The sequence below is a fragment of the Mustela putorius genome, unplaced genomic scaffold, assembly GCF_011764305.1.
Source record: "Mustela putorius furo isolate JIRA1106 unplaced genomic scaffold, ASM1176430v1.1 tig00003869_pilon_pilon_pilon, whole genome shotgun sequence".
Taxonomy (NCBI): Eukaryota; Metazoa; Chordata; class Mammalia; order Carnivora; family Mustelidae; genus Mustela; species Mustela putorius.
Window position 1 is genome coordinate 23809920 of NW_025422021.1, and position 26202 is coordinate 23836121.

The 26202-nt window shown below is 38.8% G+C and overlaps 1 protein-coding gene across 4 annotated transcripts in view; it reads right to left on the minus strand.

Moving 5' to 3' along the window:
* The window catches only part of GPD2 (glycerol-3-phosphate dehydrogenase 2), a 141846-nt gene that overhangs the window by 69813 nt on the left and 45831 nt on the right, over positions 1-26202 (minus strand). For all 4 annotated transcript variants that reach the window (XM_004743887.3, XM_004743886.3, XM_045066928.1 and 1 more), the window contains exon 3: positions 13603-13774. In XM_004743887.3, coding sequence (XP_004743944.1) covers positions 13603-13774 — 172 coding nt within the window. The remainder of the gene's footprint in view (positions 1-13602; positions 13775-26202) is intronic.

Consider the following 26202-nt stretch of genomic DNA (forward strand, 5'->3'; position numbering starts at 1 on the left):
GAGTAAAGACAAGACAAGATTCTTGATAAAGGTGAGGCTGAGCAAAGATAGGTTGGTTCTAGAAGTCATGTCTCTGCCCCTTTCTTTGAGGGTTGCAATAAATCTCTTAGGGATGAAACCAGCTTTGTTTTGTTTTCTTTTCTTACAAAGCCATTCCCTGCTTCTTAGGATTGGGTAGGAACCCACAGAACTACAAGTGTCATGCACTAGAGATGAAACCCCAACCTTTGAAAGATGCAACGTATCTACCAACACCAAGCCATGAGAAATTTTCAGTGCCTGGCTACTCATGGGGGATGAGAGAATGTCACAGAGTCCAATTACAATGAGAATATGTAACCAGAAAAGTTTGGGACCACACAGCTCATGTACAAGAATCTGTGCATATATTCAATTCAGAGCCATTTATTACATTTAATACCAAAGGGTCGTTTTTATAACTTTTAACAGTTTAAATATCGTACCCAAATGTCATCATAAAATCAGAGCAATTCCCTTGACTCCAAAGGACAAAATATTTGGAAACCATGGAGGAAAAGAAGAGAACTTTGATTCAAGGGCAAAAGTGCTAATGCTCTAACTGACTAGCAAAATAACACAGAAATTACAGGTATTATAGCCCCAGGTCACACTTTTGTAGCATTTATGCTAGACAAAGATCTGTCAAAGTCTCGACTGTGAAAACTCTATCAGATATGCTTAGTAAATTCAGTACTGAATATATTTTTTTAAAAAATGAAAAATATGTCAAGTTAACACATATATTTTCAAAGAATATGGAGAACACAAGTGCCAGGCAAAGTGCTGGCATTAGAAATGAATTTGGCAAGGACCAAGCCTGTCCAGCAGCTCCCAGCTCAGAGAGAGGTCAGTAAGTGCCACAGTTTTCCAAGCGCTAGATTTGCAAATACAGAGTACTCTTAACTTAGTCTGGGCTAGAAATTAAAATCAGGACAGAAAGCTAAAATTGCATAGTCCAGATTACATTTGTCATCTCTTAAGAATGCTTGCCTTAGCGAGTTTTCTCACTTTTCTTAGGAAGTCCAACAGAGAGATCTTCTTCCAACGCTAAAATAGACCATTGTGTCTTCAGGTGAAGATCAAGTGAGGAGCTGACTTTCAAAGGGCATTTAAGAGCCAGGTTATTTCAACTATACCCCTCATTTAACCTTGGAACCCCAATCATGGCACCAAGATACCTGCCCCACAAGAGGCAGGGACAGGAGAGTGCAAGAGCCCTCCCGTCCAGCCCCTGGCCTGCCCCCTATATTCCCCACCTCCTAGCATTGATCCCCACCCTACCCAAAAGTGTGGACTGGACCTAGCGCCTTGCTTCTAATGAATGGAATGCAACAATTTTGACCTGTCACTTCTTGATTAGGTTACAGAGGACTGTGACTCCTTCTCTCTCTCTCTCTCTCTCTTGCCCACACTCTCTCTTGCCCTCTCTTGCTTACTAAGACGAAGGAAACTATCATGTTTTAAGAGCAGTGACTAAAGGAGGCCCCCAGGCCACAGGTCACAAGGAACTGAGGCTTCCATTGGACAACCAGTGAGGAAGTGAATCTTGCCAAAAACTACAGGAGGGCTAGGAGGTGCTGCATCCTGTTGGAGACTCAGAGCCAGAGAACCCAGGGTAAGGCAAGGCCAGATCCCTGACCCACCAAAATTGCAAATATCATCTTAGGCCACCAAACTTCAGTGCAGCTTATTGATTGCACGATTCCCCATGCGAATAATAACTGCAGTCACAGTATAAGTTTGTAATCGCACATCGGGTTGAGTTTATGGAGGAGTATGTGTTCAAGATAGGAGGGGAGGGAATAATCACTGGTGAAACAAAACAAAACAAGTACTTAAGCAAAAGAAAGAAAAATGCTTGAGATGGCCAAGCTCATTTAGGGGCCGCTTGTCACTTGGGGGCTGGGCATGATGTGAAGGAGATCCAGGGGCAGGGATAGGACCTTTCATCCACACTGGGGAATTTGGACTCTGTCCTATGGGCCACTGTTCCTCACAAGTAAGTAATATCTGAGTTTCCTGAAAAAGAAAATGCCTTTAAAACCATGGCTCCAAGTCGGGGATTGGTTGGAGAAGCACATGCTTTGTCAGAAAGTACAAGATTTGGTATCAATGCCAAAGAAGGATGAGCCTGAACATTGTTCTCAGTTCCAAGTTATCCATTTTGAGCAAGGGTATTGCTGGTTGCTTTTTTTATTTTGGTGATTATAAAAAAGGAATAAAATTTCAATTTTTCCAGAAATTCTTGGATATTATTTTGAGAAACACGATTGTGCTATCAGGGGAAGCACCAAAGCATTGTAAGCTGAGAAATCAGATTACTGTTCTAGAAAGATCTTTCTGTGGGGGTGGAGGGGAGAAGAGAGGGGGCAGACCATTTAGGGGATGTGTGCCATATAGTAGGAGCAGGGCAGTGAAGAGTCCAGCCTCACAAGGCAGAAGATGAAGGGAGAAATTTATGGGCTTGTGTTATCAGGATGCATTTTTTATTTTTCTTTCCTAAACTGACAGAGTGTGAGGCAGGGAACTACTCTAGGAATTAGCAAGCCATCTCAGGAGGATATTTCAGGATATGTAAGTGAGAGCTAACACTTCAAAGCCTCAAAACTGCTTTTGCAAGTATTGGACATTTAAAAAAGTTATTCACATGTATTTATGTGAGAAACCCTAGTGAATACCAACAAAAGTTAAAGTGGGCTTCTCTGTCAAACCAGGCTGTTTTGCTTGTCCTATTATTTCTAGTGTCATATCATCAAGCTACCCACCAGAATTTCTGGAGCGAAATGATACTGCTTCTTCCAGAGCAAAAAAAAACAAAAATGTAACCTCCAAAGTTACAGCTACATTGATATATTCATGTAATCTAAAAGTATTTCCAAAAGTTTCCAGAACAACACACACAAAAAACCCCAGATATTCGGGGAGAAAAAGAAAATATTTTTAAATTTTCAGCTGCTATTATACACCAAATGTTTTCTCATTTTTATTGAATGAGCACAATGGAGTGAGGGAAGCGGGAACTGAGACAAAAATCAAGACATCACTAGAAGTCTGTTTCTCACAAACATATTTTTAACTGATTAACCAACTATAGCAAAAACAATGAAATTTTTAAAACCTTGTAATCTTATACAGTTGCATTATCTACTATGTTCCTGTTTCACCCCTCAAAAATCCAAAATTTTCCTTGCCTCCAAAATTACTGATCCAAAATTAAGAGCTCAGTTTTCTGATACTTCAAGTATAAAACAAGGAAGTGAAAAGAGGGTACTGTTTTACCTTCTTAAAGACATTGAACAGTATTTTTAAGTGACATTTAATGCTAACATTTTATGTTCTTAGGTAAAATAATTAAGTTTGAAGGACATCAAAAATAATGTACTGAGGCTTCAAGCAACTACTGCTGGCTCTGGATTTGAGGCGCGCGGGAAGATCTTCCCTCAGAGTATAGAGAACGGTCTCCCTTCATGCCTGACAACGAAGGGCTGACCTCTTCATGCATTTACAGTAATTCAACTTAACTAGTTCAAGATTTTATGAGGAATAGTTTTTTTTTTCTTTTCTTTTCTTCTTAGCAGTTCCTTTTTATGGAAAGCAATGAGCTCTGTCGCTTCTGAGATGAACTAGAACATTTAGGAGTTGGTACTATTATTTTGTTTATTTTTTTATTATTGATTGCTTTCCATAGGTATTCACAGCAATTTCATGACTGTGGTGAAGTACTAGTATTTGGAGTGAAATGACTGTAAAATCTTAGATGGAGTAACTAGGTTAGCTACAGTGGAAGAATAAAGTCCATGGAAATCTGCCTATACCATCGTCTTCAACCCATCTTTTAGCGAGTTCAGATTGTGTCCTGAGGGATGTGTGGCAAGGGGCATGAACTAAATAAGGCTCTTTACAGCTTTGCCTTTGCCGACCCGAGTGAGAACATCTAGATACCAAGCACTTTCAATTAAACCGATTTGTGGCTCAAGACAGTTGAATGAATATGGAGGAGTAATTACCTTCTAAGGGGAAGAATAGTACGACATTTAACTTTCACAATGTGATATAGAACAGAAGTATATTTTAATACCTTTTACTGATTATCTTATTATGCATGAAAACATGCTCAATATAATAAATGCAGAGATGTAAAGAGAACAAAATAAAACTCTCCTGTAATCGCACTGCTTAGAGATAACCACAGCTGACATTTGTGAACATTTAAACGTTCACATTTTCTATGCATGTATATAATCACATATGTACATTTTTACAAAAATAGGATCATATGATATATTCCATTTTTTCATTTAATGTTATTTATTGTAAACATATTTTTCTATAATTTTATTTGTAATGCATGAATAGGTATCACATTAAATATTTACAATGATTTATATTCAATTTTTTATTTTTGAACATTTGGGTTATTTTATACCTTCACTATCACAGATACTACTGCAACATATTTTCGCTTAAACTCTTTGCATTTTTAATTATTTCATTAGGATAAATTTTCAGATATGGCATTATTTGGATATTTTTAAATAGAAAGGAGAGATAAATCCTTGTAAATCACCTAGTGGAGGCACCAAGGTAATATACAAATAAAAAATTTAGACACTCTGTACGTTAGTAGCATAGCAAAAGTATTAAAGCCCCATGCTCCATGAAGGAAAAATACTGTTTATCCTTCTTTAGAAAAGCTTTGGGCACATACCTTTGGATTTCAGAAAGCCAATGCCATTAATAAGACAAGGAACTAACCCAAAGGCTGAACATTTTATATGAAAGATCGATTTCCTAAAAAAATAACACTCCTCCTCCACAGTGTAAAGTAAACCTGGCTTGTTAATTTCAGCAATATGAATCCTATGCAGTGGCTTAGTTCTTTTTAACAATCAATGTTAACATTTTACAGAACTATATAATATTGGATTGGTTATTTAATATTGTTGCTATTTATATGAGGAAACAGATAAACTATTAATGCAGATAACATGTTGCAGTAGAACGTATCATTAACATACTTTGTGTACCTTAAGTACACACAGATTATGGAGGCACAAAAATGTATTAAACCATAACATTAATTAGAGTCATATAGTTATAAGGGGAGAAGGGAATTGCTGTTGTTGCTTCCTTTTTTTACTTTTTTATTATAAAAACTGCCAGTGTTCAAAAAGAGGAGGCATATCCAAGGGATGAAAAGGGAGACTAATACACCAGTGGCTTCCTAGTTGCAAAATCCAGACATAACTAATGTTAATGATAAAGATGTCCCATATATATTACCAGAAACTTAATATGTTTATGAAAGTGTACAACCTGTGTACCTTTTTGCTTTAAACACAAATAAAATTGATGAATTCATTCTTCACAACTGGTTTTCAAATTTATGTTACATTTTAGCCATTGTCCCTGAAAATAGGCATAAACCTCTTTTCGATAACTGAATGTACCCAATTTATTAAACGAGACCTCAGGTTTTTGCTATTATAAATTGCTGTAAGTAAAATTTTGGCATTATGAGTTCAGCTTTGAACTCCTCTTCGTCTGCACACACAAAGAAAATCATCTCTGTGTATATTTGAGGAATGTGGTTGATTTGAAAATAAACACACTTTGGATCAGAAATGTAGCAGAAACTCAGAGCAGAGTGGTTAGGCCAAAAGCCTCTGCTTGCTGAGCCCTGGGTCTAAACCAGGCAAAGGCAACCAAAAATCCAATCCCTAAAGGTTAAGAGGAATTCTGGTCTTCCTTGCAAGCAGAGGTTAGGGAGCCACTCTGACCACCTGAATGCTGGGAACTAATGAAGGCCTTTAGCCAGTGTAAGGGGTGGGGGAGATGCTTCTGCTGACCACTGTCCAGGGCTGTGGACTATCTGCGGGGACATATCTAGGAGATAGGAAAACAGACACAGAGAGCATCACCTAAGCCAAAGCGCCACTAGCTTGCTCAGCAATTGGTCTGCTCGATGCCCAATATCAGCACATGTCAAGAGCCTCAGTTTGACTCTGGGAAAAGTCTCTGATGGGACTTGCGGGTAGAAAGGACTCCATATATAGAGCTTACGGTATGGAAACCGGGATACAAAAATCTCACATGAATGAAAGGAAGGAAGGAAAAGAAGCAAAATAAAAGATGTAAAGTAAAAAATACAAAATAAATGCATATGGGATCCAAACAAATGGAAATGGATCAAATTCCATTCTTCTTTATTTATGCTTAATAGATAGAAGCTATCTTTAAGTGGATCAAATTCCCCTAGTTAAAGATAGATTCTAAGTTTAATCAAAATTAAAAACTTAATTGAAAAGTAAAGACAGGGGCTCAGTGGGTTGAGGCCTCTGCCTGCCACTCAGGTCATGATCCCAGAGTCCTGGGATCAATCAAGCCCCACATCGGGCTCTCTGCTCAGCAGGCAGCCTGCTTCCCTCTCTCTCTGCCTGCCTCCCTGCCTACTTGCAATCCCTACCTGTCAAATAAATAAAATAAAATCTTAAAAAAAAAAAAAAGTTAAGATAGGTTTTATCTATTAAGCCAAAAAAAAAAAAATAAAAATCCAGAGGCTCCTGGCTGGCTCAGATGGAAGAGCATGCAGCTCCTGATGTTAGGGTCATGAGTTCAAGCCCCATGTTGGGTGGAGAAATAATGTAAATAAATAATAAACTTAAAAAAAAAAATCACAAAGGAATCCTGCTATGCACTGTTTATCACAGACATACTAAAGCAAAGAATATAGAAAAGTTGAAAACAGTGTAACAAACCCTGTCTGCTAGGTTCTAAATACTTTCCCAGTCTCACATGTGTTTATTATTTTTTTTGCCATAGATAACTTTTAATTTTTATGAAATGAGATGTAGCAAAATTTTCCAAAAGGAAAATGGCTCATTGTTGTCCTGTTTAAAAATAACTTACTCCATTTTTTTAAAATATTCACATATACTGGGGCACCTGGGTGGCTCAATGGGTTAAGCCTCTGCCTTCAGCTCAGGTCATGATCTCAGGGTCCTCGGATCAAGCCCCACATCGGGCTTTCTGCTCAGCAGGGAGCCTGCTTCCTCCTTTCTCTCTGCCTGTCTCTCTGCCTACTTGTGATCTCTCTGTCAAATAAATAAATAAAATCTTTAAAAAAAAATCACATATATTTTCTTCTGATAGGTTTATGGTGTTTTATGGTTATGTACTTGGTTCACTTGGAATATGACAAACAGAATATATACACATAATGTATTTAGGTGTGTATATACATGTGTGTATCTATGTACATGTAAGAACATACATATATTCAAATACAAATAAAAACCTGGGGAAGTAGATACTCTAACACACTTATTAAATAACTAATAATGACAGATTTGAAATGCTGCCTTTACCACAGTCTGAAATTTATGTATCTAGGTCTATTTCTAGGCTCTTTTGTTCCACTTATCTCTCTATATTTGTTTAGCAAACTATTTTCAGTAGTTTAGAATACATTTTAATATCTAATAGATCTCTATATCTTCTATTATTATTCTTCCTTTTTTTAAAAGATTTTATTTATTTATTTGACCAAGAGAAAGAGAGAGAGCACAAGCAGGGGGAGCAGCAGAGAAAGCAGGAGAAGCAGACTCCCTGCTGAGCAGGAAGCCTGATGCAGGCTCATCCCAGGACCCTGGGATCTCGACCTGAGCCAAAGGCAGACGCTCAACGAGCAGAGCACCCATGTGCCCCTATCATTATTCTTTTTCAGAATTTATCCAGTAAAACTCATAGACTCATTTTTCCAGATAAACTTTAGCATAATTTTTCAAGGACCACCCCCAAATCCTGTCAAAGAAAAGCAGTATATTAATTAAAATTGCATTAAATTTCCAAAAAATTTTAGTAGGACTTTGCAGTCTAATCTAATCATTAGAGTTCAGAAAACTGCAAACTTCATCTTTGCAAGTCTGCTGTCCTAACATAGGATTTTCTCTTCCATCATCATGGTAAAGGGGTTGAAGTAGAAGGGGGTGAAGGTGCAGATCTATAATTCCCAGAATGCACCATCTTCCCAGGCTCTCCCTCTTCTGCCCTTTTTCTACAATACACACACCTCCTCCCTCTCACAAACCTTTACATAGACAGAAAAGTGTCATTGTTCCCTTTCACTTATGCCTGAAAACCTTGAGACTCTCTACAAGGTTAAGCCACTTGTAGAAGCTCATAAAGCTAGTAGGTGATAAAGCCAAGACCTGATCCCACTTCATTTTAATTTCACAACCTGTGTCCTTAATCACTGGGCTATACTGTTAGATGCGCAGAAACTGAGAATTGAGGAACTACCAGACACATACCATTCATAAACTAAAAGTATATATACCTTTTTTTGACCAGGAGAACTACAATGAACATTTCCCTCCTTCAAGACACAGTCTTCTCCGGAATGTGAATTAAAAGCCATAAAGGTTAAACTTATAAATCAGATTTTAAACCAAAAATGTCCTAGGTGATCCTCAATACATACAAGTAAAATCACATAAAAGAACAAAAAGAACTGAAAAAAACTTGATGAACCCTGAGGGGGTGATTATATCTATCAGATTCTCCTCATTCCAGCTCTCCCTGGGGGCAGAGTGCCTCCAACAGCGCTTCAAGGCTGGGCTCCTGCCCAGAGACTGGACCCAGTGTTAAACAGAGAAGGGATTTCTATTGATCCTGGAAACCTGCAGAAGAACGTGACGAGAATTGTGCATATTATGTTTATAAAATCATATTCCCAAATGAAAATTGATTCCCAAGAAAATGCAGAAGGTAAGAATGCAAATAAATGTTCATTAGGAAGCCTTCATGACTTTTTCTCTGCCTTCTACAGTCTTTGTTTATCCATTACCAAAATTGCATTTGGGCATAGTATTCTATCAAAAAGCTTGTGCAAACATTTCTACACAAGCCCTTTAACATCTAGTGGTTCCCCCCAAAACTTTGATGTCCTGAAAAATCTAATTATTACTGGTAACTTTAAAAGATCACAGTAATTTATTTTTGTCAAATGTGACTAAAGATTAATGGATACAATCAGGAATAATTTGGTAAAAACATATCAAACGCAGAGAAAGCAAAATTTGTTGTTAAGTGAAGCATCAAATATAATAAAAGAGCAAATTCCATGAATGAACAGCAACAATGCACAATTCATTAACCAAATGCCCATGATTATTTCACACTTCAGAGGGCTACTGATATGATCAGAAATTGTAGTAAAAGGATAAATACAGATTAACTTCAGCATCTCTATACATTTTAATTATAAATCCTACCCCCTCAAGGGCTACCAGCATAATAAAAGAAATACAAACTAAGGTTTATCCATCCCTCTTATAAGGGATATTCTGTAGATATAAAGCTCCATATGTAAGACATTCAGTCAATCGTTACTAACTAAAAGAATTTAAAACCTGGTCAACAGCCAGGCTCTGGAACCTCTGACCTTTCCAAAGTCATCACCACCACCACCACCACCATCTCCATCACTATCCCACCATGACTGCGATCATCTGCTCATGCACCTGCTCATGCCTCGTGACTACTGACGACCTCCACCGCCCAAAGGAAAATTGCACTTTTTCTGCAAGGACTAACAAACTATAAGCCCCTGGAGGACAAAACTCACATCTTATTAATCTGCTTATTCTCAGAGCTGGATCAGTACTTGACTCACAGTTTTGTTTTAAATAGGAAAAACAAACAAACAATAAAACTTGAAACCTAAAGAATCATTAACAAGAACATCCTTGGGATGAATTCTTTAGCCATTAAAAAGAATGAATAGCACAGACGTGATTAAATACATTGTTTTTTGAAAGTAACACACTACAAAGTAATGACTGTAGTATGATCTTGTCTAAGCTTTGAAAAAGATAAAAATCTAGAAAGTGAGATTTTTCAAAGGAAGAAAAGGTACTGAATGGGGGTCGCCTCAGTATCAGTACACTCAGTCCCGCAACCTCCCCTAATTCTTTGAAGGAAGCTGGCTCTCCAATACCCCTCAACTTTCCTACCAGTTCTAGGTTTCCATTTAAACAATGCCCTCTGCCTTCAGAGAATCTTGTCTCATTTTCTCCTTCTGTCTCTGATATCTAGTCAGTTCTCCATTCCGCCTTCTAACCTACTGTGTATTTTCTCTGTCTCGACTCTAAGCAATACCGGGGAGACACACACACACACACACACACACGCACACACATGCACACACACATATCCTGCATAGAAAACAAATTTATATTTTCTAACCACAGCAAAGGACCCCTATTCCCTATCACATTCCCCACATGGTAGTTTTAAATCTTTTCTACATGAAGTCTCCTACTCCCACCATAAGTAGAACATCTCTCTTTGTGTTTGTGTGAATAAAAACAGTTCTTCTTGGTCACAGAGGCTCCCTTTTTTACATCTTAGAATCTTTACCCTTTGTTTTTGTCTCCGAGAGATGTCCCTTATCTCCCTACCAAACCTAAGATACATTTTTGCTATCATTGTTCCACATGTGGCCTCCTATCCTTGGCATATAAAGGTTCTCCTCCTGTATAGGCTTTTTCCTCGGAGTCCACAGAAATATTCAGATTGTTCCTCTAGGAAGAAAGGAAGGAAGGATGGAAGGAACGGAGAGGAGGAGGAAGAGAGAGGGGAAGGAGAGAAAGGAAGAAAGAAAGAAAGAAAGAAAGAAAGAAAGAAAGAAAGAAAGAAAGAAAGAAAGAAAGAAAGAAAGAAAGAAAGAAAAGGAAGAAAGAAAGAAAGAAGAAAGAAAGAAAGAAGAAAGAAAAAGAAAGATCGAAAGGAAGGAATGGATGATAGGCGGATGCAGGAAGGTAGAGAGCAATCGCACATGCTGCCTCCCTCCTTTATATCCTACTACACAATCAAGTTATGTCCTTGCTATTTTGTCTTGTTTCTAGATGTCTTAAAAGCTTATGCCCATGCCAGCTCCTTCCTTAAGGCCAATCTATTCCTCGTTACCAAATCCAATGCACTTCAATGTCTCAAAGTTGCCTCTTCAGTAAAGTCCAAAGGCCTTCTTCTGGCATACCAGGCCCAGTCCCACCTGCCCAGCTTCTCTCATACCCTGCTCCAACCATTCGATGCTCCAAAGGGAAACGAGCCGTCTCCCACACGCGCGGACTCCACGCTCTTCCTCCCGCACAAGCGCTCAGATTGCGACACTTCCACGAAGCAACGTTTGCCTATTAAAATTCTACCTATGCTAAATAGCAGCTTTCTTTCTCCTGACCACCTTTTGCAGATATAACGACCCTCCGCTTTATAGAACCATAATGCCCACGTGCCTTTTGAAAGGCACGTATCCTCCGTGATGTCATTCCGTCTACAAAGACGAGCAGAACTGTGAGCACCTTCAAGGTGTCGACCGTCCATCCAGTTTGAGTGCTCAATGCATCTTGCGAACGCCGTGCATCCAACAGGCAGATTGTGAATATTCGTGGAAATAAATTTTTTTTGAACTAAAATTTTTTTTTAACTGCCATATATTTCAGGACATAACATGAACATAACAGGAAACACCAAACAATAGATTTTTCTGAATCTTACTGGGGAAATGATCTGCTAAGACAGAAAACTATCACCTGGTCAATTCTAACTCCTGGGAGGGCTAGCCTCTAACAAGACTGCCCGTTATGTTACCAACATGCCCTCCCTTTCCAAACTCCTTCCCAAGCCTCCAAGGGAGAAAGGTGAGTTCTAATACCTCAAGGTAACTACAACCATTCTTTCCAGCTGCTTTCGTTTGTCCGAGGATAATGTGGCACAAATTACGAACCAGGGACGGAAACAGGGAGTTCTATGAAAATCAGGGCGTGCCTGATAACACAATAAATTCCTATATTTGAATTTACCATTATTTAAAAGTGACAAAAAGGACCTAAGCTGTGAAGTCTCGGTGGGTTAAAACTTCAGTGCAGATCCTATGCTATCACAGTAAATCCACGGCACTTTCCTGCTTATAGTTCATGTGCCTAAATCTTGCCAAATTTATTCCTGTCTGAAAAGTAAATTCTACCAGGTACATGAGTAACTTAATCTGAGAAGAATTGCTCCATGCAATAAATCATTACCACTGAGTATGACACCACAAGAAATCTGGAACATTATACAGTAACTAAAACAACCCAGAGTCAAAGTTCCACACAGCAGTGCCTAGCCCAACTGGATACATCCAAGGATACCACAAAGATTATTTCTCTAGGACAACTGGTTCTCAAAGTCTTTGCCTTAGGAGTACCTGGGTGGCTCAGCTGGTTAAGCATCCGGCTGTTGTTTTCGATTCAGGTCGTGATCTCAGGTCCTGATCTAGGGATCATGATCTCACAGTCATAGGATGGAGCCCCATGTGGGCTCCACAGGCTGTGTTTCTCCCCCTCCCCATCCACCGCCCCCTACCTGGCTCTCACACACACCAGCACTCTCTCTCTAAAATAAATCAATAAAATCTTAAAAAAATAATAATTAAAAAAATAAAAGTATTTTGCTTTCATGTTAATAATGGCAGTCATAGGGGTACCTGGTAGGTTTGGTGGTAAAACATGTGACTCTTAAATCTCAGGAGCATGAGTTCCAGCTCACATTGGATGTGGAGCCTACTTAATAATAATAATAATAATAATAATAGCTATAAATACTATCTGCAACTTACTGAGCTTCTATTTTGTGTGACAAGCACACAAAAGCCGTCTTCATGATTTCACATTTAATCCTCACAAAAATCATTCAAAGAAGGTATTTTTAACTTACTGGAAGGATGAGGAACCTTACAGAAATTAAGGAATTCGCCTAAGTGAGTGCATGTGTATGTGTCCATAACTATAAACACATCTAATAAAGCTGCTGAGACAGATATGTACCCAGATTTCCTTCACCCCAAATTCCACACTAATAATAACCACAGGCAAAAATCAAATTATTTTATTAACTATATCACATGGAAGAGCACTGGTGCTCCTACTAGAATTTCTTTCTTTATGTGTCATGTTTCCATTTTTAAAGAACTTCTTGACATGCCTTTCCCAATGCTGACTAATTAATTGGGTACCTGAGACAGAACTACAGGTTAGCAACTGTCTTTTCCGTCATGAATTCACAATAAACTCGAGTCTCCTAAACTGAAGTTCATATCTCACTGGAAGAAATGCTTTTAAGAGATACAGGAAAAAATAGTTATTTTAATAGATGAACTCATTTTAATAAGTCTTTTCTACCCTTCCCTGACACAAATGTGATTTCAGACCATAGGATACATATTTTTTATTTCATTAAAAGACATTTACTTTAGGATATTAGAAAGAAATAAGCAAAAAGTACAAGTTCATGAATTCATAGGAAGTTAAATTTTCTTTTTAAAGAAATTTCTTTTTAAAGAAATTTTACGGGTAAAATACCAGCTATGTTTAATTTTAAAATTGTGCGAGTGCCTAGATTAAGAAACTATGAAGGTGCTTCACAAAGGCTGGAAAATCCGGCAATGTGCCAGAAACGTGACTTTACTAGTCTAGAGCGCACATCGCGTGTTTGACTGGGGGCGAGGGTGGGGAAACATCCACCCACGTGGGGACTCACCTCTGGTGACGGCATCCAGTGCGCAGCCGCACCCTGTTGCTCCTCCTCCAATGACAAGGATGTCGAATTCAGACATGTTTTGCAAGGTCAGTAGCTGAGCTTCTCTGGAAGGAGGCTCCCTGTTAACAGGTTCTGTGACGCACTCGGCTGCTTCGACATAGGCCAAGCTCACCTGGTGTTAAGAGTCCAAAGTCGGCTTTTAGTTTTTCATGGGAATGCCAATGCAATACACCTGACAGTATGCCGAAAGAAGAGATGTGTAAGCAAAACCAAAGCTAGACCATAGTCCACAGTCCACATAGAGCCATGGGACTAACTGCCCTGTAGAAAAGAAAAGCCCTTACAATCTGGAGTGGAGGGGGGGCGCTGAGGGAGGGAGCGGTATTTCTCTTTTGTTGTGTTTTAATAAGCCATAACCATTTAGGCAGGGAACACCTGGTTTTAGATTCAGTATCTCAACTGCTTGTTTTGGTTTCATAAACAGCCAAGTTCAACTATTTCCCACACTGTTCAGCAATTCCCAAATACCTAGTCAAAGACAATTTATAGGAGAACAGAAGGAAATGTTTTACCCCATAGCAGTAATTCATTCAGATAACATTTAAAAGTGTTGAAAGGAGGAGGAAAAAAGCACTTTATGCCTTTCTGCAATTTCTTAAAAGTGTATGTTCTTCGTTCTTTAATACTTCTGGCAAAAATAGATTCTAGAGCTTGAAGGTCTATGAGCTTAGGTCGATATAATCAAAAAAGAATCCATTTAATGAAAGTTATTGTCGTATTTAAATGATCAACTATGGCCAATGCAAATAATTTTTTAAAGGATTTTAGTCAGAGACTACCCCATTAAATGTTTTAATATAAAATTCTAGATTGTATATATTTAGTATACACTATTTCAATATTTGAAGGTTTTAACAATAAAATAAAGCCAGCTAAGCTCCCCTAAAGGATAATGGCGTTCCCTGTTTCTAGTTTTTCTTTCATTAGAATGTAAGTTATTGTCCTTAATAAAAAATGGTCTTAAAAAAAAAGTAGTTGCCAGAAAGCAGAATCAAAAGCCCAGAAAAACAGATGAGTAAAATGCTAATACTAGATTTAATCACTATAGTCAACAGTGCTGGCTAGAGGTGCTCTAACAGTTAGTTATCCATAGGTATGTAAGTTCTGTTTTCTTTCTTCTAAACCCCAGCATCAGTGTGATGCCGGCAGTGTTTTTCCCATTCTGCTGTAGGAGCCACAGAGGAAGCTCTTTAACCACAAGGCCAAAGACTGTTCAGGAAAAGGTGATCTTAACTCCAAACAAGATATTGTTCTGGTAAGTGATTTTTTTATCCATTTAAATAAAATAAACCAAGTTGTTCCTTAAAATTGAATTTAATTATTGTCAGGCCTATTGGATTTCTATAAAAATAAATCTAGAAGCCAGAAAGGACACTAAAAAAAAATACCCAGATCAGAGGTTCCTGGCTTTGGTCTCAGCACTCTTCTTTACTAGTATGTGACTTTTGACACATTATCTCTCTGGGTGTTGGTTTCTTCCTTTGTAGAATGGGATAAACCCCTGTGATGTCTCTAGCTCTCTGAGTTGTGCTCAGTCTGATGGACACATGAGATGAGTGTAGATGGTAAACTGTAAAGCACCACCACAGAGTTGTTGCTATTACTTATTAAATAATTTAATCATTTAATGGCAGGTAAAAGGGAATTTTTAAATCCCACTTTACCGAGTCTCATAAAAACAGAAGATTATAATCAGGTGCCATAATTTTTCAGGCTTATGATCCAGACACATGCCACAAAAATCTTATTCTCCTTTACACAAGTCCTCGCATTATCTACTAATAACCATGTCCCATTTCCCCATGTTCACATTTACACTCACACTTACATACATTTACGGGAACTAAATAAATCTAACTGCTAGGTTTGGGGGGAACATGACATTTTTTTGTCACGGGCTTTGCCTTCTATCATCAAAGAAAGAGGAGGAGGAGGAAAAGAAGAAGAAGAAGATGAATATATATATATATATATATATATATATTCATATATATAAAAGTATGTAGAAAGAACAAAATGCCAGAGTAAATCAAAGAAGTACCAGGCTATGACCCTTCTGGTCAAGGAGGGAGGTTCTTTCATTTGAGGATTCAACTGGGCCATGACAGATGGGTTGTACTTGGACATAAGACTGACAAGTGACTAAACTGCCAGAGCATTTTCACACATCAAAAAAAAAAAAAAATCTGACATTTTCTGCATGGTAAGTTTTATAGAAATATTCAAGAAATAAATGTAAGGACTATATCATGATTATATAAGTCATTAGAACTTGGTAACACTAAAAGGCCCCTGTTCTGCTCTGCTAACAGGTCGTAACTATGAATATTAAACCCAACTGAATTTCTTCCTCAGCAAGTTTACTGGGTCTGATGGGCACCCCTCATGCCTTATGGGCTTCTCATTCCATGGACTGCACTGTTTCTCTGTCTTTGTCCCTTCTCTCATCCTTCCGCCCCCACACGACACTCTCTCCCATCTCACCTTAAGAATAAAAAATGCCTTTCACATATGTTTTTACCATCCTAAAAATTCTGGAAAGTCCTGTATACCCTTGCTTTTTCTATTGCCTCACCTCCTACTCACTCAACCAACTCCTCAATTCATTTTAATCTGCATTTTCACATACACACCACCACCCTCACCACCACCACGACCAAAACTGACTCATGTCCACTTTGCTGCGAAATCCAGTCAGCACATTTTGTCCCTCATGTTAGCTGTCACCTCAGCACACAACTTTCTGTTCACTCACCTTGGCATCTGAGAGACAACTGAGCTGAGCTCTCTCTCTCTCCAGCCTCTCTTATGCACTCTCTCCTAGTTTCCTCAAAGGTCCCTCTCTACTCCTCAACATTAAGCACTTAGGTCCTCTTGGGCCTTTTTAGAGAATTTCTTCCACCTCCACATGGTCATATAACCTTATACCACACAGACTTACAATTCTGTTCCCCATTCCAGAATCCATACATCAAACTACCCATTTGGCACTTCCATTTGGATGTCCCACATGTATCTCAAAATTGAAAATTTTTCCCTGTCAGCGTTCATCAGGGAAGGAACCATTTTGGATCTAGCAGCTCGGGCCACTTTCTTAAGTTCCACTGAGTGCTATCTATTCCGTGTCCTAAAAAAATCTCAGGCCTAATCACTTCATCTTCGCTGTCCCTTTTCAAGTCACAGTCTGTTCCCTTTTCCCTCTACTAATCTGATATCTTCCCACAGGTCTTTGCATTTTCACCATGCCTACCTCCAAGTCAGTCTCCATACTGCAGTTGGGGGGGGGGTCATCATTTTAAAACCCAAATATGCCATTTCCATGTGTAAAAGCCTTCAAGAGTTTCCAATTTAAGTTAGGTCATAGGTAAGGATCTTTATTCTAGTTTCTAAGATTCTTCACAGTCTTTTAGAGCAGGTTGAACTTAACCAGAAAAAAAAAAAAAAAGGACAACACCAAGTGCAAGTGAAGATACAACACAACTGGAACGCTCTTATATTGCTGGTAGAAATGCAAAATGATACAGGCATTTTGGAAAACTTGAGTTTCTTATAAAAGTAAACCACACTTATCATCCAGCCCAGCAATCCTCTCCTAGATAATTACTCAAGAGAAATCAAAAGCTGTGCTCACCCACAAAAAATATTTACAGTGGCTTTGTTTATCACTGCTAAATGACTAAACAAACTGTGGTGTATTTATGCAACGGAACAATAATTGGCAATGAAAAGAACAAACCACTGATAGACCTGACAACATTACTGGATCTCAAATGCACTCTGCTAAGTTAGAGGTTAGCAAATTATGGCTTACCACCCAAATCTGGCTGCCGTCTGTTTTAATAAGCCAGATTTTATTGGAACATAGCCACACCCAATCATTCGTGGATAGCACATGACTGTAATAGCAAAGTAGAGAAGTTGCAACAGATATGGTATGGCCGGGGCACCTGGGTGGCTCAGTGGGTTAAAGCCTCTGCCTTCTGCTCAGGTCATGATCCCAGGGTCCTGGGATCCAGCTCTACATCGGGCTCTCTGCTCAGCGGGGAGCCTGCTTCCCACCCCTATCTCTGCCTGCCTCTCTACCTTCTTGTGATCTCTGTCAAATAAATAAATAAAATCTTTAAAAGAGAGAGAGAGAGAGATGGTATGGCCTGCAAACCTAAAACATTGACTACATGGGCCTTTATGGAAGAGAGAAATTCTGAGGAGGATAGAAATGTCCTGTATCTTCACTGTGTTGTTGGTTATATGACTGTATGTGGCTTGCAAAAACTGATAGAACTGTATATTATAAAGGATGAATTATACCACATAATGTAAATCATACCCCAAATTCTATCTCAATAAACTTGACTTTAAAAAGAGTAAGCAGACATGTGTAGAGAGCCAACAAGCACACAGAAAGATGCTCAACATTGCTAACCATCTAGGAAATGTGAATCAAAACCACAACGAGATATCATGTGATACTTCTCAGTATGGCTAGTATTGGGGCACCTGGATGACTCAGTTGGTTAAGTGGCTGCTTTCAGCTCAGGTCATGATCCTAGGGTCCTGGGACTGAGTCCCACATGAGGCTCCCTACTCAGCAGGGAGTCTGCTTCTTCCTCGGGCTGTTCTACCTGCCACTCCCCCTGCTTGTGCGCTCCCTTTCTGACAAATTTTAAAAATTAAAAAAAAAAAAGAATGGCTAGTATCAAAAAATATAAGGGGCACCTCTGTAACTCAGTTGGTTAAGCATTTGACTATTGATTTCAGATCAGGCCTTGATCTCAGGGTTGTGAGTTCAAGCCTCACACTGGGTTCCATCGCTGGCATGGAGCCTTTCTTAAAAAATAAATAAATAAAGCTGTTGGGGTGCTGGAGTTGCTTCAGCAGTTAAGCTCTGACTTTTAATTATTATTTTTTTTAAGATTTTATTTATTTTATTTGACAGAGAGAGAGATCACAAGTAGGCAGAGAGGCAGGCAGAGACAGAGGGGGAAGCAGGCTCCCTGCTGAGCAGAGAGCCCGATTCGGGGCTCGATCCCAGGACCCTGAGATCATGACCTGAGCCGAAGGCAGCGGCTTAATCCACTGAGCCACCCAGGTGCCCCAAGGAGGTTCCTCAAATAATTAAAAAGTAGAAATACCATATGATCCAACATTTCCACTTCTGGGTATTCATCTGAAGAAAATGAAAACAGTTGAATGGATAACAAAGATGTAGGTTGTATAAGTGTTTGTGTGTGTGTTTGAGACACTCCGTTCTCTCTCTATATATAGATATATATATTTATTATTATATATTATTATATATTTAATATATATAATATTATATATTATTTTATATATTTATAAAAAATATATATATATATTACTTAGCTGTATATTGTACCTATATCTACTCAGCCATAGAAAAGGATGAAGCTTTGCCATTTGTGACAAAATAGACGGACCTTGAGGATATCACACTAAGTGAAATAAAGGCAAATACTGTATCAATCTAAAAAACAAAACAAATGAATAAACAAAACAGAAAAAAACTCCAAGATCAAAAATGACCTGATGGTTGCCAGAGGGGATGAGTGTAGGAGAGATAGGCAAAAAGAGATGAAGGGGTTAAGAGGTATGATCTTCCAGTTATAAAATAAAGGAGACACAGGGATGCGATGTATAGCACAGGGAAAACAGTCAATAATATTCTAACAACTTTGTATGGTGATAGATGGTAATTAGACTTACTGTGGTGACCATTTTGTAGTGTATATAAATACTGAATCACTATGTTGTACACCTGAAACTAATACAATACTATACATCAATTATTCTTCCATTAAAAAAAAAAAGCCAATATGTATCCAGTATTTATATGTCAGGCACTGTTATAAACCTTTTACTTTTTTCTACTCATTTAATCCTCATAATAACCCATGAGTTGAGTACTACTGTGATCTCCATTTTACAGAAGAAGTAACTGAGACAAACAAAAGCCAAGTAATTGGCCGGTGATTAATGCAGCTCGGATACGAAAGAGCTGGGAACCGCACCTCCACAGCCTGCCCACAGACTACATGTTATACAACTACACCACACAGACAATATATAACGGGAGAAAAAAATAAAGAAACAGACTTATCAGTTAGAATAGGGTGAGCTATCACCAGTTACCACACTCTGAAAGTTTCTGGTTTTTTTACCATGGTTTTGTTGTGGATGCTTTCCTGAAGAGTTGTTCCAAAAAAAATTTTTTTTAAAGATACAGCACTATTGAGGGTAATTTATTTAATTTCTGACACCACATTTAAAACAACATTTTATTTGTTTATATTTTCCCCCATAAAAGCTGGGAAGTGTTGCAACTGAGAAGCTAAGTACCAAGTTTATTTCAGAGGCAGTAAACACAGCCTAAGGCCGTACTTACAATTATGACAAGAGAGAGACTCATATGGCTTCATATGGCTTTGAGTCTCAAAAACACATCTGCACTCTACCTTCCCTAGAATATGTTGGCTGATGGCAAATAAAGAAGAGAAAAGCAGCCAGAATAAAATAGTGGTGGTAAGTAGCAACGTGCTTTAAGAAAAGAGGTGTTTGTGCTACAAATCTTCTCAGACCAGCTCTCCTCCAGGCAGTTTGATTAAGCAGGAATCTGGGAGAAAGCCCCATTAAAAGATTGACCCAGAGATGCTGGGAGAAACCTTGGAACGTCAACATACCCTAAATCATGTGAGAGACCAAAACTCACACGTCTATTCCTGACAAGACACCTGACCCACAACCACTTACTCATCCAATCAATATGTATTAGAGGTCCTTGGCAGGTCTATAGATTGGAGGACAAAACAAAAAGATAAACAGTAATTCATAATATTGCTTAACAGGCAGATTTAAGATAGAGAAGATGCTATAAAGGCCACAGGACACACACTTCATCCGGACCTGAGAAGATTTCTTGGACTACAGGAAGAAGGACTACAAGGCCTTAGATGGGTAACGATGACAGGAAAGGAAGTGGGAACAGCATGTGCTAAAACCAGAAGTCATCCTAATGTATTTGTGCAGCACACTACTTTCTTAAAAACATGTGTTGTATATCCAATACTTAAAAGTTGCTATATTTCATATAACAGTGATTTCTGAAATGAATCTGCTGCAACAGCATGGATCCCTTGGGCAGGAATTGTGTGGTCTTGTTAGTGCAGGGCTCACACTACTGGCTTCATGCTTTTATGTCACCCACTCTAGCCCCTATAGGCAGAAACGTTTGCCAACCCCAGGCTAGAAACAGGAAAAGCCCAACACTATGATTCCACCACTTGAAGCCAGAAGAAATGAGAGTCCAAGAACTCTAACCACAGCTCCCAAACAAAAAAATTCTTATCCTGTAGAATTAGGAGAATATTTAATATTACTTTGATGTTTTTATTTCTGATATTTAATTATGATGGTCTATGGAGAAATAGGAATTTTTTTAAACGTCTAAGCAAATGTTCATTTATGCTTTAAAAAGACAAGATTCCTCCAGAATTCTGATACCAAACGTGTGGTTTTTGTCAAGAGACTGTTACCTGTGAACACCTACAGAGAACTGAAAGCCAAGTTCATAATCTTTGAGGGTTTATATCCCAGAGAACAGAACAGGATTCAGAATGAGACCAGTTTTACTATGTGCACCATTAGACTTGCAAATTTAAAAAAAAAAAAAAATCCTAGACATTTGCAACTTCAGGTGAGACCGAAAACAAGATCTAATAATTAGTGTCTATTTCTGAAAGAAGTGCATATTTAAAGACCACAGGCAATTAACAACCAGGTTGTCCTGTAATCATGTACAGTAATAATTGGAGTATAAAGTAGGGTTTCATGCAAATCACTTCATACTGCAACTATCACTCTCACTCTCTCCCATAGCATGTGATTCAATCACATATTGCTAATGGAACTGTTAGATTTTAAGGAAATTGCTTTGCGTTTTGTTGTCATTGGAAAAGACCAACAATATTTGTATTTTCCTAGAAAGAAGACGCAACCTGCATCTCCTTACGGTGAATTTTAAAATGTTTTAATGGCCTTCACCTCCTGAACCACTCTGTGGTTCTAAACAATGATGTTTTTTCTTGTACTTACATGACAGCAAGCAACATTTCTCACTGTGAACATCCTCAGGGAGGGACTCACGCACGATTACTCTGTAGGAACAGTTGCTAATGGGTAGACTGTCATCTCCACTGGACACCAAAGAAGAGAAAACAAGTCCTTCCTTCTGGGGGTACTGAGATCAGAGCTCCAGCTCACCTTGAATGTGCCGTCCACGCTTTATGTGGCTGCTATTCATTTGAGAAATCACAGAGACGCTCTCTTAATAGTAATCATAATATATCCAAACTGTTAACTTGTGAACCTTTTTTTTATAGCTGAAGAAGAGGGAAAATCCTTTCGCTCTGTCTGAATCTACTTCAGATAAGCTCACTTCATAACTGACTACATGATCTGAGGTCTGGGAGATACATTTTATTGGTTTTCAAATATATACTTCAGAAACGATAATAGTTGGAGGTATCTCAACTTGATATTGCTCTTCAATCCCAACAGCCTGCTGAGAACTAGAAGATCTGGAAAGGAAGGCTGAGCTCAGGGAGGCCAGAGAAGGAAGAGGCGGCACTGGGGCTGGCTGGGCTGCTACTGGTCCCCACTCTCTAATGAACTAGCTCCTGTAGGTCTCGTCATTACCACAGAACACAGGCACCCTTTGACCACCGAGGAAAGTGAGTTCAGTTATTCCTTATGCAAGTAACTGAGAGAATCATAATTTGAATTCAGGTTTGACTTCACATCCCCTGACTTCAGCTGTGCTAGGCTCTCTTTGCCTATAAATGTAGATTACCTGGGCCCCTCGATCTGTCAGCTTCTCTGGCACCAGCAGGGAGCTGTTGGTGATCGTCAGTGAACTCAGAAGTTCTTGGGACTGTGGACAGCCTGTGGCCAGCAACCCTGGGCCATCAAGTATGAAATAGCATTTTTCCTTAAAAACTTCGCTAAGACATATGTTTGGAAGTGGACACAGGAGGTTCATCCTTCTCCCATTCCTTGAAGGTAAATAAAATGCTGACCCAATGAGCCCAACGATCCTTCCAAGCTTGACCATCCAGATGGCCCTCAGCTACGTTTTAATTTGATGTTCAGAATCGTTCTGGGTCAACTTTATGATGCATACTTTCCATTTCTCTGTGAATTATTTCTTCAAATATATACTTTTTAAAATAACATTTCTATTTGTACTCACAAGCATATAATTAGATCTCAGAAGGCCTTTGTTGAGAAACCACAAATTAGAAAATAAAGGAAGTAAGTAAAATTAACGTTGCCTAACTTAACATAAAGCATCTATTTTCTTCTTAATTTGCCCAAACTCTACCTACAAAAAGCCTTCCGAACATAAACATAATTTGACTATGAAGTTGGAAGACGGGGAGAAGGGAAGGGAGCTGAAGGACTCTCCCCAAAGCATTTATAGAAAGTTTGCTCAGTCCCACAATATCCCTAAAAAGTTTCTTAAAGAGCCCTCAAGATGAATAAATAGTTGAAAATGAAATGCAAAGTCAAATCAGAATGAATGTCAATGTTGCTCAGTTAGCAACAGCCTAGAAGCTCACCAGCTGTCAACGCTAATCATAGCTCAGTTGTTGACTCACTGTGTGACCTCTAGAAGTACAGTTAACCTCGCTGATTTTGTATGCCAGCCATAAAATAGCATCACAAACTCCTCGAAGGCCTGATGTGAGTTATAACTCAAAGATATTGCCATGGCCCCACTTTAGGAGCTAAGTGTTAAATAAAAACCAAAATTATAAGGAAGATGATAGGATGCTCTTCAAAGAACATTTCCAGCTCTGTCTGCATAATTTTAGTGCTTTGATGAAGCATGGCTCTGAAGAAACGGTTAACCATATAGAGTAGTTAAGAATAGTTCAAACTGGCCTTATGGAAAATATAGTGTGTTCCGAATCCTCATCAAGTTTTAGATATCAGACACAGCCCCAACATATTTAGTTTTGCTTCTAGGAGAAAAAGAGTTCTTCCAGGAATCTATGCACGAGGTTCTGCATAAGAGAAGCAAGTGAATGCCACAGTCTTTGGCAAAAACTCCAACAATAAAACTCTCATGAAAAGAAATGCAACTCATTTGTCAACTGGATTAGAAACTAAAGTCAGGAGGCAGGTGTAATGGCTGGATGTTTAAAACTTTTCCTCTTCCTCCAAGGCATTTCCCACCCTCCCTGAGAGTTGGCTGGAAATGATCCGGTGGGTCAAAAAGCCCTATAATATGGCAGAACCACTGGAATAAAGAGACATAGATCCCTGAGTCGTTGCAAGAAGCAGGTCCCCGCCTCCATCCTCACCAAACTGTATTGTGAGCAAGACATAAACCTGCATGGTGATAACCCAGTGAGCTTTGGGGGTTGTTTATTACACCAATTAGCATGCTCTAATTAATACACAACTATGGGTTATGTTCAGCATTACAACCTAAGATTCACAACTCCTCTACCCTGCATACAGTCCATACACAGTTCAGAATCTTCCTCTGGTGGATAAGGACCCATCATTTATACAAAATTAAATCCGCACATACAAAGAAGCTGCAAAGGACAGAATGACAAACACAAGCACCACTAAACCACTTTATATCTGATGTAACATTGAAGTTAATAGCTCTTCAAGCAGGCAGGTGGGACCAAGGAGCCTGTTCCTTAAGCACTGGTCCTCTCTGTCCTCCTTAATATGCATTCTTTGTATGGTATTCACATCATGGTACCCCACCTAAACATCATCAACGAAAACAAAGACTGTTTAAGAACTGTTGCTTCTCCAGAATTTTGTCATTTTTTTTTTAAGAAAAAGGCTGTTTGTGAACCTATGAAAAAATGCTTCTGGAGAAGATTATTTACTTAGAACAAACAAGTCTGGTAGCTGGAATTGACTCAGAGTTAAAAGCAATCTGGGAAACATAAAGCAGACATGTCATGCCACAATTTGAGCTACATCAGTGCTCAGGAAGACTTACATTGATTTCAACCCCACTCTCTTTAGTTTAGGAACCAGAAGAATATTTATAACTGGGGTTAAATTCTTAAAGATATTAAGCATGTTCAAAAATTAAGTAGTTACATCCAATCAAAGATACTACTGAAAAGTCATGTGGGAGTGGAATTTTTAGAATGAAAAACTTCTTAATTGACATCATGTCCTAGGTGCTATGCAAGTTTTATTCATGTATTTGTGTATTTTAAAGGCTTTTTTTTCCCCCCAGCGGTTTCAAGTTTACAGCAAAATTGAGAAGATCCACGGGTTTTCCATATCGCCCTGCCCCCACACATACATGTCCTTTATCAACATCATTCACCAGAATGGCACATTTTTTACCAAGAATGAACCTACACTGACACATTATAATGTCAATAATTTACTTAAGAGTTCACTCCTGCTGTTGTACATTTTATGGGGTTAGACAAATGCATAATGACACAGACCCATTATTATAATATCGTACAGAGGAGTTTCATTGTCCTAAAAATCCTCCATGTTCTGCCTATTCATGGCCCTCACACCCCAGGTAACTGATCATTTTTCTGTCTCCAGCAGTTGTGGAGAACCCACAGTAGAGTTCTTGCACTACGATTTTTTTCTTTCTGTGCCTCTTCATGGCACAATAGCTTGTTTCTTTCTAGCACTGAATAATAGTCCATTGTCTGGATGTACAACAGTTTATTCATCCATTCACCTACTGAAGGACATCTTGGTTGCTTCCAAGTTTTAACAATTATGCACAAAACTATTATAAACATCCCTGAGCAGATCTTTGTGCGAACATGGTTTTCAAGTCTCTGGGGTAAGCACCAATGAGAGTGATTGTTGGATCAAATGGTAAGAATATGTTTAGTTTTATAAAAAACTGTCCCACTGTGTTCCAAAGTAGCTGTACCATTTTGTGTTCTCACCAGGAATAAAGGAGGGTAGCTGTTGCTCCACACCCTTCACCCCTATTTGCTTATGATTTTTATTTCTCTTCAATAGATACTCACTTGAACTTCACATTTCTCTATGCTCTACTAGTTTCTCTGTCCGGCAGTTAATATAAGCCATACTGTGCTATCCAAAAGCTCCACCGTGGAAAGAAATCTGGTGCTACTGCATTCTTATTATGTCTAATAGGGCTAGGTCTATTTCAAATGTTCACGCCCTGTAGCAGGGGAAGGGGAAGTCCTAGATACTAAAGACCCGCTTTGTGTCAGGTACTGAGATCACTGGCTTGTATGTATTGACTTGGTGCTTGGCATCAGGAAAAAGCCTGGGAGTCAGTGACATTAACCTTACCTTATGAAGGAAGTGGAGTTCTGAAAACATGCATGACCTGAGCACATTAACAGGCTCATCGAATCTCCTCCACACTGTGTAACGGACACATTCAGGAAGCTAAATATCTGCCCATTTGGGGATCTGTTGCAATAAGTCCCAAAGTAGATCTTACTTTCATTCTATGACCTGACCATTCTATTT